The sequence below is a fragment of the Arctopsyche grandis genome, chromosome 1, assembly GCF_051622035.1.
Source record: "Arctopsyche grandis isolate Sample6627 chromosome 1, ASM5162203v2, whole genome shotgun sequence".
NCBI lineage: Eukaryota > Metazoa > Arthropoda > Insecta > Trichoptera > Hydropsychidae > Arctopsyche > Arctopsyche grandis.
In genome coordinates this window covers 29,700,486-29,722,462 of record NC_135355.1, presented here as the reverse complement: position 1 = coordinate 29,722,462, position 21,977 = coordinate 29,700,486, and the positions used below count along the sequence as shown (strand labels likewise).

The 21,977-nt window shown below is 34.8% G+C and overlaps 1 protein-coding gene across 4 annotated transcripts in view; it reads right to left on the bottom strand.

The window, feature by feature from the left end:
* The window catches only part of sgg (glycogen synthase kinase 3 beta homolog shaggy), a 52,690-nt gene that overhangs the window by 15,667 nt on the left and 15,046 nt on the right, over positions 1-21,977 (bottom strand). The window contains exon 1 of one of the 4 annotated variants that reach the window (XM_077429935.1): positions 412-725. The exons of 2 other annotated variants lie outside the window; for them this stretch is intronic. In XM_077429935.1, the coding sequence (XP_077286061.1) occupies positions 412-559 (148 nt within the window). In that variant the 5' untranslated portion in view covers positions 560-725. Of the gene's footprint in view, positions 1-411; positions 726-21,977 lie in introns of those variants that run through there. One more of the 4 variants, XM_077429927.1, reaches the window with a different exon arrangement.

Here is a 21,977-nt window from a genome sequence, read left to right as displayed (position 1 = left end):
AAGAAAATGACTAAAAACATACACTCAACCTTCGAAACAGTGCATTTCAGTAATATGTATATATGTATACTGTGTATGTCAATGTATACTTCTGTGATAAAATTTTATTTATCAAGCGTGCCCATCTTTAGTGGTTAATTTATCATTATAGATAGGTGTTAAGCTCGGAACTAAACCAATAATCAACGTTGTGATAGTATTACATTAGACAGATACACTTCAAATAAGTATAAACTTTGCAAAAAAGATCTAACCCACGGTTAAAAGCAATATTATAGTTCGTAATGTTGATTGTTACTGAACTCGATAAGATTATGTATGTACTTATAACGTGGGTTGGGTCATCTTCACAGAGCTAGGTCCAAGCGATGGGAAAATGAACCACTTAGTCTGATCACAGTCCAAATTTACCGATATTGACATTGTTGGGCGTTGAGGGTTTGCAACAGAAGAGTCGTCTCCCTATGGTGGCAAACCAGCGAGGTATGGTGACGAGGAATACGCGTACAATACAATCGATGAACACCATGTGGAACATGTCAGACAGTCCGAAAGTCATGTCGGACGACGACTACTACTTCGAACTCCTCGATCTCGGGTCGAAAACTTCGGCATCGTACGTGCGTCGAACGCGACGACCGAATCATGCACTAAAATGAAACAAATTCACTTGTAGTCACTCGTGTGTGTGTGTGTGTGTGTGTGTTGTCCTACTGATTGTCTCCGACTCTTATCAGCTTTTGAAGTGGATGTGTGCGTGTGTATGTGTTCAAAAGTAAGCGATAGGCCAGATAAGTGTTTATATTTAACATACCACATTTGCATCGCGCTTTCATAAAGTCGTCAATGTATGTAATTGATATTTACGCAAATTACCATTTTTTGGTTTTCATTTTTGCACATAACTCAATCCAAGCATAACACTAGTGGTCAAGAATATTTGCCAGTGGAATGGTTTGCATGTATGTACATACAGCAAGATTGTTTAAAAGAGAAAAGAACGAAAACAAGACATTGTTCTCGAAAACTAAGATCATGAGTAGTTTATCATACGAGTAGCAGCTGAATGTGGAGTGTAATCTGTATTAAAAACCTTGAATTACGAATAACTCGATTTACGAGCAAAATTTTAGCCTGATAAATGAGAAGTTCGCATAAATACAATAAGAAGGAAATGATCGCGATATAAATTATTGAGAAGGAACTTATCGTGAGGCAACAAGAAAGTATGCGAGTGACAGATTAAATAAGAAATCAATGTCTACAATTTGATTTATGAGTGCTTTGAGTTACGAGCACGTTTACGGGACAAATTATTCTCGTAAATCGAGGTTCCACTTTACTGTTGATGCAATTCAATGAGTTTTGGGAAAACCGGGTGAGGTTTAACCTTTCCACCGCGTACGACTACTATACATGTCCTAGCGACCATGCCCTCAGCACGTGAGACACGCATAGATGTCTTGGAAGTTCCAACCTGTATAAGAGCCGTCTATTGTGTTAAAATTTTATAACTTGGTTGAAAATATTACTAAATGTATACTTTACCAAATTCAATAGATGACAGTAGTAAAAAAAAAATTCAATATAGGCTAAAATAATTTATAAAATATTACAACCTATATTTATAGCGAAAACGCGATAACAAAATCCGCAAAAAAGCAGCCGCGTACAGGGCATGTTCGCTAAATTTGGTGACGCAGGCAAAGGGTTAAGGAATAAATCGATCAAGTTGGGCGCATGTTTTCTGTTGTGGGGGGTCGACCGGGTGTGTAGAAAAGGATACTATCCGAGTGGGTCGGAGTGCACGTGTACATGCAATTATGGGATTAGCGTCTCAACAATATATATATCATCTCCCTGTCACAGCGGTAGTAAAATAAGTAAATATATTGAGGTCCAAGTTGATTTATTTTACATTCGCAATACTATCTAAAAAGGTGATGCATACATCCATGTGTTTAATTCGTAAAAGATTGTCAGTCAGTGGGGTTAAGTTCCAGTAACGGCTAAAGATACGTTCCATGAAAGACATTGAAACTCAAACCCAATCTTGGATGAAAAATACAGAAGATTTTAGGTTTCGGTGGGAAGAAGTGCCAATATGAAGATGAAAAATCAACCAGTTTATTTGTGAGCTAAACCACTTCCATTCCTCCGATTGCTTTGATATTTTACCGACATACGGGCGGTTAGCTGTCATTAAAGTAAGGTAAATGTCTCCGACACGATGCTAGAGGAAGTTAATCATTAATTAACAAAATCATCGATATTGTTTGTCAGATCGACGTGATGACAGCTGACTATCCAAACACACCTTTCATAATTAATTTTTTTCACATTATATCATTACTATTTTTCTTCAAAAACCATTATTTATCGAACATCTTAAAACTGCATTTAGTGAAGAAAAAATGTTGACGATCTGTAGCCGCAAATCGATTGAAATGAGTAAGGCAAATTTTCAAATATATTACAAAAAGTCGATAATGTATTTATCATAGTCGTTGAGTGTGGTCAATATTGATAAAATTAGTGCACGTGCATAATGTGAAGCACATGACGTGCGTTTACATAGCTTTTTAGCGGAAACAAACTACATTGTATATGCGTTTTGAATTCCAGGCGTGTATTTTTGTTGTGAAAATAGCATAACTTTAAAAGACAATGCTCCCTATTAAAACCCATTATCGGCTTAGTATATAAAGAAAAACCATTGATAAAAATACAACAACATTTTACGTTTTATGAAAGAAGGGATAAAAGGGACGTGAGCAAGGTATTTAAAAAAAATTTAGACAGTTTTAAGATAAGTACCAAAGTATAAATATTATATTATCCAGCACTGTACATCAACAGCTCGGCACAGAATTGCACGGAAATGACTTATTTTATTTATACTATACAGCACCATCATTTCGGCACGTTCATATTTGTTTTGGACGAGTGCAAGGCAAAATCGGCTTACATGTACATTACAGAGCCCCCGATCAATATTGTCACAATATGACGTTTCCTAGAATATTCATATGCTAGAGGTAGGATAGCCAAGGGGCCACTCATTGTTCCATTGTTGTAAATCCTTTGTAAAAGAGGTTCGGCAAACCTTTAACAATGCATTTACAACCTTTGAACAATACGCGGCACCTTCTGGGTCCGGTGACTACTCATGACAGCACTTTCATTAGTACGGGTGCACTTGGCACTATGATATAACGCCATGCGTGAATATTTCCACAGTAGCCAAAGAAAATCGATTCTGCTTGATACGTTTCGGTGATATATACTGCTGTTAATGTGAAACTATTCACTGTGTCGGTTATTGCTGTTACGGATACGTCACGTATATATTACGGAATATGTTAATCTGTCCATCTACAATGTATTGAAGAATATTTTTCGTCCTGCTGTTAACGTGTAGTTGCCGGTCTGCACCGTGCTATTATAAATGAACCTTTGTACGTAATAATACATTTTACTAATTTGCTTTCACATTGTACAAACATGATCCCCAAAGTCAAAAATGTAAGTTAGTTCCAAAGTTAAATGTAACAAAAACTACGGTTTTATATGAAGCATACTTGATATTCATAAAACACGATTCAAATCATATGTCCTTTTGGAAGCGAGATCAAGATTCCCATCGATGAATATCTTCGTCGAAAACACATAAAACCATTTGTCATCCGACGCATTATAATTTTATATTGTATATTAGCACGCCGGATAGGGGAAGTCGGTCTACTTTATAGCGATCCTTTGCGTGACGACAGAAGTACTAGTAATATTTATTTTGCACCACAACCATATAAAATAGATGTTAGGAACGGAAAATCCGTTAATTTTATATGCCATGTAAACAAAAAAAAAATTAAACAAAACCCATCCTCTAAAATTTTATTTTAATTTCAACGTGACATGGCACGCTATGTTACGTTATGCCAGCTTCATCTGCTGGGTGTTCGAATTCGAAAAAAGGTTGTAAAAACGTGTATCGATCTCACTACAGACCGAGAGAGAACAAGTCCACTATTTCGAGGGCTGAACTATATAGTGATGAAAGTGGAGACTTTGAGAGCGAGATTGGGTGCGCCTCTCATTATCGATCGCGAGGCATAATATGCCACGTGCCCAAGAGTTGTTCCGACAGATGATTTAACCAACCGCTAATTAACATCGATGATTCCAATCATTTCGCTTGGTAGCTGGAATCGCGTGCTAAAACTATAATCATATTTTTACTATCAAATTACTTCCTTCTGAGTAGAACGACTTGCTTAGGTTATCACGGGTTGGTTTACTAAATTCATCACAATTAAGTGCTAAGTAAATCTCACAATTTTAAGAAAAGTTATTCAAATTTTACATAGCTTATACATAGTGTATCAGTGGTATGCTGCATTTTGAATAAATATGTATGTATGTACATATAATAATGGGACTGGGTGACGTCATACCGAGTCCCTTTGTATCCTGCTCGCGCACACGTAAGCAAGGCTGTGCGACGAAAGCAGGGAGCTTTTACGACACATCACTGGTATGTATGTGTACGATAGTAGGTATGTACGATTGATTACTGTGTATAATAGCTGTCTTAACTTGTTCATTTTTCGTGCAATTTGAGCGCATGCGCTTCAGAGTTGAACGGACGCGTTTTGACAGATTGCATGGCAAGCAAACGCACTCCGAGCCGGTTGGGTATATTCGTACGTCATATTACGTTAGACACTTAGATCGGAGGAAATAATAAATTTTATAGAAGATTATCGAAATTTTCCGCTATTATGGGTACTTAATGCAAGGAAAAAAAATATGTAAATAAAAATAAATAAATGACTAAAAGTTTTGGGAACAAAATATGGTATGACCCCTGAAGAAGTGAAGAAAAAAATGAGGTGTCTTCGATCATATTCTTCGATAGAGAAAACAAAGACAGTAAACAAAAAGAGTGGCACTAATGAAAAATTTTCAATCAACGGAATTGAATAAGTGTGGACAGTTGATTATATTTGTATTTACGTGGATTTTTTTCAAATAAATACAAAAATATTCAATTGAAAAAAAAAATCTTATACATTTAATTTTCCGGTGCTAGCACCGGGATCCCGGGATCGATTTCCATCACCGCAATTCCGGTGCTGAAAAGTCCTTCCGGGATTGGATGCCCTATAGTCGTAAGGCATTCGTCATGTTGAATGGTAAAATGGAAATTGAAAGCGAACGTTGAAGAAAAAAAACGTGGAGACAGCTAATGGCGTCTAATATAATTATGTAAATTAAGAACGAAATATCAACCGACATACATAAAGCGTTCAGATTCAGATACATAACAATGTTTTTTTCCAAAATCGCATTCAAAAGTAGGGAGTGATTATGTAGCGTACTGGGTATAAGAATCCAAAAAAGTTTTAGCTTAATCTATTTTTGTTGATTAAGCTAAAACAAATCTCAAACATGTGACAGTCAACAACAATATGCGTGGAATATATAATATTTATTTTCATAAAATGTGACTTGTATTCCAATTTATATTCTTGCGTATTTTGAAAGTAGTGTAATTTACTAACATATATAAAACAAGTGATGATAGAGACGTTACATATTGTTAGTGACGAATATCACGTTTCGAAAGTAGCAATTTAAATTAGTACGTTTTTGCTTTATAAATAGATGCCTTACAAAAAAAAAATCAATACCAACTAATAAGAGTTACATACAATTTATATAAATGTAATAAAATAGTCCGCCCGAATGTATTCGTCGTTTTTATAATTGTCTAATATTATAAACGTTTGGCAAATAAAAACCGTGAAACTCAAAAATAAGACCATTAAAAAAATCATCATTTTTGCAAGGATGTTCTCTGAAAGTATGTAAAAAAACAAAAGAAAAAAAAATCAACTGAAGACCCGGGAGGACTTTAAGCCATCAATTAAATAGAATCGATGATATCTATGCGAATAGCGTGATGCATTTTATTTATAAAACCGAAACCATCGCGTGGTGAAGGTTAATTTTCTTTGTGACAGAACATGAAAGTCATCAAAGCAGCATCATGCGAACAATAAGTACAGCTGTGGATTCTCGCTTTTACATATGTATAATCATCCAAATGTCGTATAATTATTGTGAATTTCTTTTTTTCGTTGAAAATTTTAAATCATTACATTTTTCACAATCACAAAATTCCATCTATTGGTTATTTGTATATGCTTACATATGTAAATAAAGAAAAATGAGAATATAAATTCGGCATAGGTCATACGTCAAATATTTTCCACAATACAGCTTCACACGTTATAGTCCCGCCTGTTTGTTTGTACAAATTAACGCTCTCAGATACATAATATGACATATAACGAGATAGTGTTAATAAGTAATTAACTTTTGTAGTTTTAAATAGTTTGGATAACCAGTTGTCATCACGTCGATCTGATAGATGATCCTGGTGTAGTTTTTAATGATTAAATTCCTCTTGCTTCATGTCGGATACATTTGCTTACTTTAATGGGAGCTAATCCCCGTATGTCGGTAAAATATCAAACCAATAGGAATAGAACAAGTGGTTCAAAATCAGCTCACAAATTTTGAACGGTTTTATTAATAACACATACGCCGTGTTTTTAATAAAATTTCATCCAAAGGCTGAAATTTCAATTTATTGTATAAAAAATATCGGACCAAATTCACCGAAGCGTTTATTGCTAATTAACAAAAAAAAATTATACGTCGACAAATGCTTTGAGACAGACTAGCGCGGAGTTGGGAAAGATCGATGGACTCGCGTGCAGTGGAAATTAAAAATAAATAAGTTGAAAATAATCATCACGTTTTAGAGGCATCGATCGCCAGTTAATTTTACCATGAGAAAGGACCCCAGCTTTCCCAGATCAAATATCGAAAGCTCCCTCGGAGTGAGTACTCACGAGGTGACAAGATGGTGGCAGGCACGTGACTCCAGAGGCAACCTTGACCGTCGTCTCAAGAGTTCTAAATTAGCTCCAGCATAATGAGATACGAGTGGAATGTCACCCCGCAAACCGAAACATCTGACGTGTGACATCTGACGTGTGACGTCTGAAAAGTTCACGCAAACGTCTATCACGATGCAAAATTACAATACGACACAAACATTCACGAAATACGTCACAGCATGAGTTTGAAAACTGCAATACGTCAAAGCCATAGGAATTTTTAAATATTTAACCCAGCCGTTACAATATGAGCCGTTACAAAGTTCTGCAAAAAGGTAGAATAAATCCATACGAACAGTAATTTTAGAAGCGCAACTTTTTATACAATAAAATTTTTAAATAAAAAAAAAAACGAAGTCGGTTTTTCCCAAGAACACAAAACTTTATATATTGATATTTTGTATAATACAGGTCAGCCTAACCTTTTGGTAGTCGCGTTCTACTTCTTTCTATAAAAACGATCTACCAATATTCATGAGTTAAATAATAAACGTTTACAAATATAGAACGCTTATTAAACATTTCATTAGAAAAAAACTAGAATTTAAAATATAAACAAAGAAAAAAATATTGTAAAAATAAAGCAATTGATATTATTAATGAGATATTTGACAATTGCCCAAATTCGGCAGTATTTTCCGAATCAGGATTTCACAATGAAAAAGATAATCGTTAACATCGGTCAAGATGGTCATCAGCAGACTTAGGCGGCGAGGATGGTGCCATAAAATAACAATAGACCGCTCCATTAGTGTTCAAAGCAAGAAAACAAAAAGAATGGTTTTTCTAAGAAATTGACAATAATGAACTGTTTGTTTGGGCGAAAAGCATCCATCGAACGTCGATCTTTCGTCATCAGTTTATCAGTAGTGATAAGCAGTGTCTTTTGTGTCTATGTTCCTCGCGGTTCATAGAAAGTATAAGTTAGATGTCCATTAATTTGGTACTAATAATTACAACCAACATAATGTTTTCTTATTGTATAAAAACAATTTTAATTTCATAAATTATAATAATTCCCTAAAAAATATAAAGCAATTGTCTATTTCGACCTCTGAAATGAGCATATTTTCAATCGTGCTATAATGTTTCCAAGTCGTCACTCAAAAAATTTCGTACAATATTGTCAGGTTTTAATTTTTTTTTTAACAAAAACAGCGGATTCAGGTAAATTAGTAGAGCTAAAATGATGAGACTTGTAAAAAGACATCAATTATTGTCAGAATTAGGTATTTATCTACATACATATGTACATCTGTTTGATACATCATCAGCACTGCGAGTACTTCGATTGTGTTTCAGATAGTTTCAGGTCACATTTAAAAAAATGGAACAAAGATCGAGTGGTTGAGCAGCCCTGGTATAAAATAAAGTAAAACAATCACGAAGTTGAGATAATCATTTTTTGTAGAAATGCGTTTATTATTTATTAGTTTCACACTGAAATAATTTTTTGTTTAAGAGTTTCACTATTAAAATTAATAACACGTTATATTTGTGTACGTTCCGGAGCATACTTCTTGCCCAAAATAACACGATGACTCGATTTACGCGATCGATAGGATGCATAAAATCCGCGGAATTCACACAAAACAAAATCTACTGAATGTACCAATGATGAAGCAAAAGGACGAGTGATGAATACACCTAACCAAGATACAATTTCGTGACAAAATTTTGAGTATTCAAATCCAATGCCTCTAAAAATAAAATACTGCGATAGAACGCGCATAAGCTTTTGGTCGAATCGCATATAGCGTTGACAATGACCTAAAACTTTCAATTTAGCACGAAAACACTTCACGAACACTAGCAAAACTAGCTCACACATCTGAATCAACGATAGAATGAAACCGGAAGTGCATGCCGTTTTAAATTCAGCTTCCGACAGTTCCTCACCAGATAACTTTTCAAATCTTAAACAAACGTCATTGTCTGAATAATTGTAGCGCGAATCGCTCGAACGCCTTTTATTGAACATGTCAATGACACTGCACGACTACTGTGATAGTATCATGATAATTATGATGATGATGATGATGGTGACGGGTGTCCAGAGGAGTTCCCACGGGCGAACGAGGATCGGTCGAGCACGGTTGACACAGACTGAGCCCAAATTGCCCGAATTAAACACGTAAAATAATTTTCAGAGTGGGAGTCGTCGCGGAAAATTTCCCGCAAAGAGGTTTCCTTTGTGCGTGTCGAAACACGCCGTCACACTCTCGCCCCTTACGCGTCTTCGGGGAAAATCGTCGAATAAGTCAACGTCTGACGTCGAGCCAAAAGTGCATAGGATGCATATTTTGCGATCGGTGAGTTTTATACTACAAGAGACTAATTAGATTTATTTCCAAGAGACTAATTAGTAATAGTATAGTTTATGTCATTTTATGCACATTCGGTCGACCCCCTAAGGCGTAAGGTTACGCCTCTCACAGGTGAAGTTCTCTAGCATGTAAATTGCAGTCTTTAATACATCTAATAAGCAAAAATCTTTCGTTTTCTCACTCATCAAACGGCATGTGAGTACGTAAACAATATTGTAATTTTAATAAAAACCGTCCCAAAAATATAGAAATCGATAAAATCTAACGTATCGATGTATAGATAAGCACCCAATTAAATCACACTATCCATCGACGCAAAGGGATAGGTCCACTGTACAAATATTTATAGCGTACTACAATACAGTTATTGTAAATTCAAAACACGAAGATACGCCATGAATATCTAATTACAAAAATAAACACCCTCATCATTAATACTGCCTATCGCGTGATTCAAACTATTTTCGTCAAATTCAGACAATTGGCTTTACAGACATGTATTATTTAAAAATACGTATCTCACGTGTAATTACGATTACTAATTCAATACACTTATTTTGTTCGATACATCACCTAGGACAGGGATGGCGAACCTAGGGCTCGCGTGCCCAAGGTGGCACGTTTGAGAATTTGGATGGCATGCGAACGATTTCTGTGAATTATTAATTTATTCCGTTTTATTAACACTTTAAGGACCGCGGACGCCACATTGGCGTCCTGAATAGTCCAAGCATTGGCGCCCGCGGACGCCACATAGGCGTTCTCAAATACATGCAACTTTGCCAACAAAATAAATATGGGTATTCCATTTATGCTTCGAAAAATTATCAAGAGATGTCTAGATATATATACGAAAAATCAATTAATGATAAAATATATGTAAGTTTCACTATTTTCGGGAGATGTCAATCATTTTGAAATTTCGTGTTTTTAAATACTGAAACATGAAATTTTTTTAATTTTATCATGCATACAGTGCATCCGATAATGTCGAAGAATTATTCAACGACACATCTGTGTCAAAAGAGCACCATTTATATAAATGTGTTTTCGTTGTTTCTTCGACTATTCACTATGCATTGAATGCAAGTTATTTGATATTTCCATATAGTATGGTTTGTTATCCATGGATGACTTTTCAACTTGATCCTGAAGGCACAAAAATATTTGAAAAAATCCAATGGACCATCGCGCGAATAGCATTTCGGTAACTTTTACTCGAGTGATTATTATTTCAAAAATATAAAATATTTGTGTTTTTTTCGTAGTTTTATAATAAATATAGTTATTTTTAAATATAGTGCATTCAATTAGTGTAAACGTTTTTATAGACTCATAAAAAATCGATCACGGAGAATACAGGAGATGATACGCTGTTAGAGGAAAATTATACCAGAAATATAAAATATTAGTGTTTTATAATAAATATAGTTATTTTTAAATATAGTGCATTTAATTAGTGTAGACGTTTTTATAAACTCATAAAAAATCGATCATGGATCATAATTTTATATTTAACATTTTTTTCATTATAAAAATTAAACATACGCAAATGGTCATTCTGATTATACATAAAGACAGTTTATGTAATAATAATAACAAGATTTAAGAAAAAAAAATATGGTTTTAAAAATATTGATAAACGAAAATTTATGAAATGCTATTGGTTAGACGGCAGGCAAGGGGTTAATAACCAATGAATGAAAGACATCCCTCGATCCATTATGGTCATGAAAACATTTCCTGAAAATTTTATACATATATGTCTATTGGTTTAAAAGTTACAAAGTTTTTAGTAAAACCATTCGTATTTGCCGATTTTCGCAAAAAATTAGCGGTATTTGGTGTAAGTTTCTATGGTAATCGCGCGGTCCCTAAAGTGTTAATTATCAAATGTTTCCCAAGATAAACGACAATCGTTTATTATTTTACCGTGGCAACTTTAACCAATTTTTATGCTGGCAAAGTGATTTGTGCTTACATTTAAATGAATTAACAAAAAAATTATTGTTATATTTGATTTAATCAAAGCATTTCAAGCTTAATTACAAATTTTTGATCGTGACATTGTATCTATCACTTTCAAATATTTTCCAAATACAAAAAAAAAATTGCAGAAGAAAAGCCAGATCAAATCAAATTAACACGAGAATTTTTTGTAGTTATTTAAACGATAATCAACGGGTTTTCTTCAAGAGTCAAACAATTCAGGAGATTTGAAAAGACATAAAAATTAATTTCATATCCAGGCGCACTATCAGCGGATGACCTCAATTTGGAGATTTTCGAGTGGCCAAATCTGTAAGACATTGAAATGCAATTGATCGAATTTCAATCGAGTTTGAGAAACAAAAGTTTGTAGATTTGAGAAATTTTTTTGAAAAATTTGAAAATAATTGAAAGTGATCGATTAACGAAAATAATTAATAAAATGCAGAAGAAGAAATGAGAACTCGGAAGGCCATTCCAGAAATCTTAAGCGATTTAAAAAAAACCAGCGAGGGCAATATTATCAATTTTCTTTTCTACACATGCTTGTGAGTCATTATTTTCAGAAATTAATTTTATAAAATGTAGTTTAAGAAATAGAATGACTGATAAATCCAGTTGGTCGTGTGTATTACCAAAAGTGACGAAATACGAACCAGATATTAAGAATTTGTCTTCGAATGTACAACAGCAAAAATCTCATTAATAAATAACTGATGTGTATTTTTATTGATTATGACTTCATTTTTATTGATTATGACTGTATTGTAATTTTAAAGCTTGTAAATGAAATTAAAAAAAAAATCATTTTAAATTTTTTCTTATTTTTTTTTTTACTGCTTGGGACTAAAGTAAGGACCCTGACAGATACCATGTGTGAAAAAACCGCAGGCTTTGTACAGTCGCGGTTTCGGAAACCGGAACACCATAGAAAAATGTGATTTTGTGTGAAATTTCAGTGATCTTTTTCAATGGTCTCTTTTAATGATTGATGACACATTTGTTTTACTAATCCTATATTTAATAGCCATCCATAAATTTTCAATTGGGTTTAAATCGGTACTATTCCCAGGCCATGTTAATGTCTTTACACCCAATTCCCGTAATAAACCCGAACCTAAAAAAAAGTAACAAAAATATTTCAGTTTTTTGATAGAAATATTATTAATTACATTCAATATCATTAAATAAAATTAATACGCACTAATTTAGCTCGATGACAAAGGGCAGAGTCATCTTTGAATATGACATCATCAGAATTTGAAAGATGGTTTTCCATTGATGGGATAAAACTTTCTTCTAGAATTTTTTTATATGCTATTCCGTTAATGGAACCTTGCACAAACTGTATTCGACCAATTCCATAATGAGAAAAACATCCTCAAACCATGTGGCTTGGGGGATGCTTCACTCTCTTCAGGGTAAATTTTTGGTCGAATCTTTCTCCAACTTTTCACCTCGAACACCTCGAAAACTCACACTAAACTGAACACAAATCGTAGAAAACAATCAAATTTAAAAGACCCGATCGTTAAAAACCACACACCTAAGGGGACAATATTTTTATTGCCCAAAAATCGTAAAATCACAAGTGTTCCGGTTTCCGAAACCGCGACGGTATATGGAAATATAGAAGGATGCTGAGAATCTCATGGATGACGCGTAGAACCAAATATCTTGGAGAATATCATGCGGAACCAGAAATATGAACTTTTGCGCCTAGTAAACCAGGGAAAAATCGTAGGCCATCGCAGTCAGGGTCGGCGGAAAACATCATGGAAGAATCTGCGGCAGTGATACGGTTCTGTGTTTAATTAAGTTTTGGGAAGAAGAAATAACAAATAACAGCTAAAAACAAAACCAGTAGAAAAAAAGTTTTTCTACGAAATTAACAAAAGCAAAAGAATTTTGCCCTGAAGAGTATCCGTAGTCTACCTATAACATTAAGGAAGGAGAGGGTATATATTCCCCGGACCAATACTACTTGAAGGGAATGATTCTGGTGGAAATCATAACAAGAATATATAAATGAAAATTAATTAAAAACAGTTTTTTAATAGATGTGTATACTTCAGAACCAAATCCTAAAGGAAGCCGGTAAAAATGAGTATATTTTATTCATAATTCGTCCCAGCGAATAAACATGCTTATAAATAGAAATCTTATGAAATTAAAATAAACCACGTTGAACGCTTTTTTATATATTTTTTTCTGCTTCGCAATATATAGATTGCGTTGTAATATTTAAATAATATATACTTTTAAGGTTAGTACAAAAAAGTCTTTGCCCGCGGCGCATGTTATTTTATAATTAATTGACATATCGAAAAATATATTTTTGGAAAATCTGAAATAAGCAACCCCCCCCCCCCCCCCCCCCAAGGATCCCAGAATTATTTTCCCAGGGCCCGGTAAACACAAATAATATTTAAATCGAAATCAACTGTCGTCATATCATTGACTGATAAGACGACAATTCAAAAAAAATTTCCCATCGCCATATACATAATAGGTAATTGGAATGACAGATTCATGAGAAGTACCTACATATATAATGATTTGACTACTACTAATACTAACGAAACAGTGCAACAAAATTAAGAGTAAAATTTAAATACATACCAGAAATTTCAAGGCGAAAAAAATAAAAACAGTCAATTCAAACGCTTCAACGGACAGTAAAAAAATCGATTAGAACACGTGTAGCCTAAAAACAAAAACCGACACGAATTGAGAATCTCGGATCGATCTGTACGATCTAGTTTCGACGGCGAACGGTGCGGGTGGCTGTACTACAGTGTGGTCCGCAAATAGCCACCGGACGTCCCGAAAGAGAGTGCACCACAACAATGCATTATTAATCACTTCGAGGCAAGTTTACGAATAGACCTTGACTAAATAATGAGAGTGAGTACTTAAGGGGAGGCCAGCTCGCGTCGAGTCGACTATAATCTGTTGGATCGCAGTCTCGAAATCTGTGCCAAATGACGCAGAATGGCGGCGTTTCGTGCATTTTGTTTTTTCGCGTGTAATGTATATATTTAAATCGTAACGTGTATAGGCGTATTTTGTCAAATTGGAATTACATATTGGGTCCGTGTGTTTACAACCGCCCGGCTCCTGGGTGCGCGGCCTCGGAACCGTGGGGTATTTTAGTGACGAAAACTGTTCACTCTGCGATGTTCAAACATTGGAAAAGTGAAAAGTATGTAGTATTCAATGATAATAAAATCAGTTCGATTCGGTTAGCGGTTTGGGAGATAATTGAATTCAAAAACTTAAAAAAAGAGGACACCTATAAGGGGAGGTACCATTTCCGACCATGCGACAGGGAATCTTGAATCTCATCCCTCAAAAATCATATTTAAACTTTCTTTTATGTACAATTTAAAATAAGCAAAGTATAGAAGAGCCTTGTAAAAAAATACATATTTTCGTTGGTTGAAAAGAAGTACTGTTCTATTTAGTCAATACGTTTTATTGTCCAGAATCGCTCCAATGCGACGAGTGTACGAGAACGGTCAGAATACAATAATACATAGAATACATAGAATATAATAATTAATCAAGTACAGAAATAATAATCATAGAGACATCTATAGATTCTTTTTAGATTTTGTGCACTATTATTATTACAATTTTTATACACATAATAAACACGAAACTATAGAGACGTCTATAGATTTCAGAGTTCTGTGCATAATTTCTACAAATTATACACCCAGATTTGTGACAACAGGAAATGATCTATTACCAATTTTCAGGAATCGTTTCAACAATGGTCAGATAAAATTGACAAACTCTGATAGAGAAACGATCGATATGGAGTCACAAAACCCCCAAATCTAACCAGCAGTATGGTGAGTCGATCCATCGATCACAGTGGTGCTAAATATATACGCTATCATTAAGCCAAACTGCTGGCTAATATATATGTAAACTAGTGTTGTGCCCGTTGAAATTTCAACGGGTGGTTTCGGAAACAAATTGATACATGATTTAAAATAAAGTTACAATACGTAGAGGAATAATTAATCTGAATCGGAACTAAAACAGAAATCGGGAATCAGAACTGAAACAGGGATCGGTATCCGGAACTGAAAATGGAGTCTGTATCCGAAACAAAAAGAAATCCGGAATCCGCGGCGGCCGAGTCAAATTTTTTGACTCCCCATACTTGTCCACGTTCTGTCCTGTACATATTAAAATCGCGTCGGTTTTTATATATATTATACAAAAAAATACTTATGAATGTATATAAGCTAAAAAAAATACAATTAGAAAAAGGAATAACCAAAATAGTAAAAATTGGATTTCGTAAAAAATTATATATTTTATATATCTTAAAAATCTGAAATTTTCAAAAATTTTTTTTTCAAATTAAATCAATTAATTAAAGGACTTCTAAATGTATCTTTTTTTTAATGTGTCTTTTAAAAGCGGGAACAATTTCTTTGCATTTATTATTTCACTTCAAATTCAGGAACTTGCCGCATTAAAATGCAAATTATTTACTCCCCCCCCCCCCCCGTCTAATTTGACGATGACACAATTTTTCTTTAGATTTGTAATTAGATTAATCAACTTACTTAGTTAAATTCACAAATATTTTGGAAATTGTATTTATTTAAAAATTCATTTTTGTAAATAAAAATAATAATGGTGGATATATAAACTCATTTTGAAATAAATAAACTCATAAGTAAAGGTGTTCTCTAAAGAAAAAATAAACGAAATAAAAAATTGTATAACAAAAACACCCAAAAATTGTATAACAAAACACCCACAACACAGCAAAATTAAAAACCCGCGCAAATCTGCGACATCTCACGTGTACGGCCGCGTGTTTTTTACTTATATGCGACAAAAAAATAAAGTAAAAATCGATCACACAGCAGTGAAAACACGTAAATACGAATTTATTTTTTAAAAACGGAGTGAAACAGAATTTTATTAAGAATATAAAAGTAAATAAAATTTCGTATAGTATACACACTAGATATGTAAGAGGGTCATCGAATTTTTAGTACGGCAAGCGTCATCGATAAGATTCGCTTTTCGCGGTCAATTGAGCGCACAAGTCGGGGTTGAGTGAATTCGCAATATGCGCGAACATTGCAAATTTGCAACCGGGAAGTTTTTACTGCTCGTTACGTCAGTGGAAAGTTTGAGAGCCGCAGGCCGGTGAAAATTTAATCAGAGTACACTGTCGTTGTTGTGTTCGGTCGAAGTTTACTTGCTGAATACAATTTTCAAGTAGACTGCAAAAAAGATAAGTACTTTGTATAATGAATAAAAGAAAAATAAGTAACAATATAACACTTCCATATGTACATTGATATTTGATTGTTAAGCCGCCATTCCACCGAATACGTTGACGCAGACGTATCGCTATTGACGACCGCGACAGAACATACGTCAACGCGACGTATGTGCATTCGTATGGGCAAAAAAGATACGTCTGCGTCAACGTATTCGGTGGAAGAGCGCCTTTAGTCACATTTGTAATGGACATCGCATCCAATGGATAGATACTCGATAGTCTATACTCCAATCTTTTGTACCAATGGCGTGCCATGTAGCTACATAATTTTTTTTTTAAATACAGGTATCTAGTTATGTAGAAGTTCTAATTAAAATAACTTTTAATAAAAAAATGTCATTTCCCATCATTTTAATTTCCCCTTGTGAAACCATTTCATTTGCTTTTTCCCCTTTCATTTATTTCTGAAAGTTCCGATTGTATAATAGTTCATAGAAAACCTATCTATATTTTCCAGTAGGCAATTTCCATTCAAATACAGGTAACACAAAATTACTCTTCATACTATACCTACTATTTAAAAATAATAATAATAGTACAAATGAATATCGTATTTTATCAATACAATTATACTTATCCCAATATGTACTAAAAGAAACAGTTTTTCATACCAAAAGCCCCATGCGATTTCCAATCATTAGTTAAAGTTTACCTACATAACATCCATTTTCTGCAAAAACGTCTGGGGTAGCATCTGTTATACGAAATAATATTAGTTTATAAATGATATTCAAATTTCCACAACTAATAATTGAGCTATTGCAGCGTTGGAACGGTTGTGAAATTATATGAGTTGACATTTGACGGTTGTTCCCACCTCCCGCACAATTATTTATTGGATGGCTTGCATTCCTAAACCAAACTCCATACCTGAATGTGATTTTTTATACCCCAGAGAGCGTAGGTCATCAGAGATTATGTTCACGTATTTGCCTGGTAGAACGCGCTCGTTACTATCATCATGAATGGTAGAGTTGTACTAGTGGAATTAATGATCTGCTCTCTAACGCTTGGGCCAAGCGGTGTTAACAAATTTTGTGTTAACAGCTGATACTGAGTCATCGGTGCTGGCTGTGGAAGCAAGACAATCCCTACTAATTTGTCTGATTTTGTAATTTGTATACTTTGTCCATACATTCACAGTTACCCTGTGTCGATTTGAGGTGATCTGTGATAGCACTATGGCATATTTGTTATAAATAAATAAATAATGTGAAATTTGCACACATTCCCCGATTGTATAACGATTTTCACAAAATCGCAAATCGCCTACAAACGCCTGTCCAAATAAATTAAGGCGACACAAAGTGTCATCAGCGTAAATCAATATGTGAAATGCCAGAACCACTGAATAGAAAAATTAATGCCAGAAACATTCGTTTTATTGTTATAATTATTATACGAAATTTTACCAAAGTATATTTTCACGCAATGTATAATTTAATCCATTGTATGTATAATTAAATAATTCAATGAACCAGATTAATAATAATAATATAAGGTCAATAAACGACCAAATTCGACCTAAATCACCGCAAAACAGTACCCATCGCCAATTTCTTCACACACATTTACTTACGATATATACGATAAACACAAAAGAAACGAAAAGAGATTATTGGAATATAAAACAGAAACCTTACGTTATTTAAACATAACAACGACGGTAAGAGCTTATGTGATTAATGAAATCACAAAGTATACTTTGTATTTATATTCACAACCTACTTAATAATAATAAGAACACGAAACATTTAATTCAATCGTTCATATCAGAATATAAAACACACATAATACACATACATGGATGAGACGAAAGAGGTATTTGAGATATACCCAACGTTCGGTATACATACGTACATATAACGTATAGATAAGTGGAACTAGGTAACCGGTTTTAAAATTTGAACCTTACAGATCAATCAAAAGCGTCGAAAATAAACTTGAACCGTGTCCCATGCATGATTCAAACAACGCGAGAGGTTATCATCTCAGAGCATTCCGTATGTACATATTACATAAATATTACAAATGTATGATCAAACCATTGTGCGTAATAGAATTCAGATAGAGAGCTATTAGATACTATGACTCAATTCAATTGAATAGATGAATATTACATACTCACGTCCAATATATTTATACCCACCTAATATAAACACACATGCGTGTATGTAAAAGCTGGATTTATGTTTGACCTTTATAATGTTGTATGCTGGGATGTAGTGGGTGTTCTCGTTTGGTGTACGGTATGAACCCTTCGGCTGCTGTGACACGAACGACTCGTGTATTATGTAAAGCTGCCAATACATTTGGATTAAATTTTCAAGGATAACAATTTAGCATCAAGGTTCGTTATTATCAGTACAGCTAAAGCCGGCAACTGCACGTAAACAGCAATACCAAAAATATTATTTAGTACATTCTACATAATGGACATATTTATATATTCCGTAATGTGTACGTGACGTATCCCAAACAGCAGTAACCGACACGATCTAAGGTCTAGTCACATTGGCACAGCACCGATCAGCAGCTGCGTGTAACCAGCAAATTTCATTGGTACATTCTATATGGACACATTCATACGATCTATTGACGCATGCACATTCACGCATTCGTGAGCTAATATGAATAGCCCTCTATTCATATTTTAGCGTGGACGTGAAGAGGGGTTACGAGATCGGAGTGAAAGACACAGCGAGTAGTGCTAGAGGTAGTTTATTGTTGTTCCGCCGACGATATAGTTTCCAATGAAACACGGAACAGATCCGCCCAATATTTATACACAGCGTGCACTATCAGCACAGAGAGATCATTTGTAAATGAGTCACCATTGTGAGTCATGCGTCATTATTGGTTGTTGTACATACATATATATATACGGTTTATTCTTACGGCGAGGTATTTTTGGTGTGAACGCGAGATATCAGTGCTAGGAAATCAGTGGTCGACGAGCACCAATCACCTAATCACTAAGTTGGGGCGAAAACACACTGAGTAGTACGGGACGTCACGTTCTTTGGCTCACCCGCGATCGTTTCAAAATGGGGGTTCCCCAAACCGAATTCGGGTGCAGTTGCACGTACAGAGTGCAAATGTTTGGGAGCTCGGACGTGTATGCATATCCATATGCAACCGAGATCAGACAAGTTTCTCCTACATTTCTTCAGATATGATCACTGTCAAGCAAGGATAAAATATCACCGAAAACAATTCACGGGGTGATTTTTTGGACTGTTTACTATGTATATGTGCTAGGGGTGCTGCGTTTTTTTCGCATGTTTAAAAGTATCTAAAAAAAAACAAAACACGTACCACTCTGTGTTTTCACCCTTACAGTATTATACAGAAGTTCATGTCACCGAAAAGTAACAAGCAGAACGTCATAGTGGCGAGTGCACCCGTGCTAACGAAAGTGTTGCCCGGGTACATATGCAAATTTTCGGAAACGTCCTACATGACGGAAGCAATAATGTGTCGTATCGTCGCGTTCTGTAGCTTGTGTAAGCTGATTTTGCCTTGCACTCGTCCGAAACAAATATTAACGTGCCGAAAAAAGTTTTTTCCGTGGAGTGCTGTGCCGAGCTGCTAATATAAACGGTAATATACGAATCTTAAAAGCACATGTGTGCTAAGCTCTACTTGGGATGAAAAACAAACGACGTCTTACATGTCAATTTCAGTCACACCAATCAAATACTGGGGAACATGCTGATCGATGTCACAATTGTGTCGTCAGTACAATAAATCCCAAGACATATTGATTCATATTTTATGTCGGAATACACAATCCAAGCAATACTCATTTCGAAGCATGGGACAACCACATGAATGCGCACTCGAAAACGAAAAGGTCACGAACGTAAGGTGGGCAGGTACATATTTGAAGAGATGTGACCGTTTAGCGAGACAGCCAAACTTCCTCGCATGCTGAAAAGTAGATTAATAATTCAAGAACATCTTGGGGAGAATATGGTAGTATGTGGAATGAGTAGGGGGGTGGGAAGACTATGAGGTTTTACATTTGTGTCGGGTGCGGTTAGCTCTGCGACCCGCTTCCTGGTAGAATTGGGTCAACGCACACTGCACTACACATTCGCATGGATACATAGTCTCGAACAGTATACATTTTAAACATCGCATAATGAAACAATCGATAGAATCTATCTAGCATACGGAGTCTTCGTTGCTTGTAAATATAATATAGTATTTTTTATAGAAAACCGTACAAAGAACAGTTGTACCGAGAACTTTATATGTAGTTCTCCAAAAAGTGGCATATACAGAGTGGCAAAGGTGCACTAATATTTTATATGACTTCTGTGACGAACACTATTGAATAGGTTGGGTTAGGTTTGGGTTCAAGAATAAATTAAATCAATGATAAACTCGCATTATGCGTCATAGAAGTCGTAGAAAGATGCTCGTCGTGAAATGTCTGTTGCGGACTCTAGGGTACGTATTTTGAACAGATAGTAGAATGGTAAAATCAATGGATGGGCGGATAGCTTGCTTTGAATTGGTTTCAAAATAAAATAATATCCAGTAGAAACAAAACTAAACGAAGGTACTGATCATTTCGATCTCACATAACATTGTGGACAAAATTCAGCTAACCTTTAAAATAAGGAAATGGATGCCATTATTACAGGTAGATAGAACGACAACAACGGCTGTATTACATTCAGAGAAAGGGCAACTATAAAGGTGCAGAAACACTGAATCTTACGGCACGGTAGGTAGACACCAGCTGTGATGGGCGTATCCTCAATTCATTGTCAATTCGTACGATGTTATTATTTCGACAAGTCTCTCTTAAATTTCTTCAAATATGGGAATCATTGTTATCGATCACTGTCAATACAAAAGTAAAATATCACCAAAACACTCCAGAGGGTGAGTTTTGGGCTAGGTCGTTATAGCATAGATCAGGGGCTCATTTCGTAAAAGGAACTTACATAGGATACATATACACAGACATTCCACTTCAGCTTTTCGATAAATAGTGACATGCTTAATATTTTTTTTCTAAAAACATGAAATATTAATTAACTGGCGACAGATACGCACCCAGAAACACGGGAGCTTGTCCACATTCATTAAAATTCAATGCCCAAAGCAAATACTAAAATTATTGTGTATGGGAATCCAAAAAAAAGACCACTTGATAGGTTTTTTTACCGAAGCAAAGAGAGCGAAAAAATTAAGCCATCAAAAGAAATAAAGTAATGTCAAAGAATTTCATTTACATATACATTTATATGTAACAACTCGGCTTCGTTCAAATATTTCTTACATGATGAAAAACAAATTGTATTGTTATGTGCTTTTACATTATACAAAAGGTCTGGAATCGGAGTC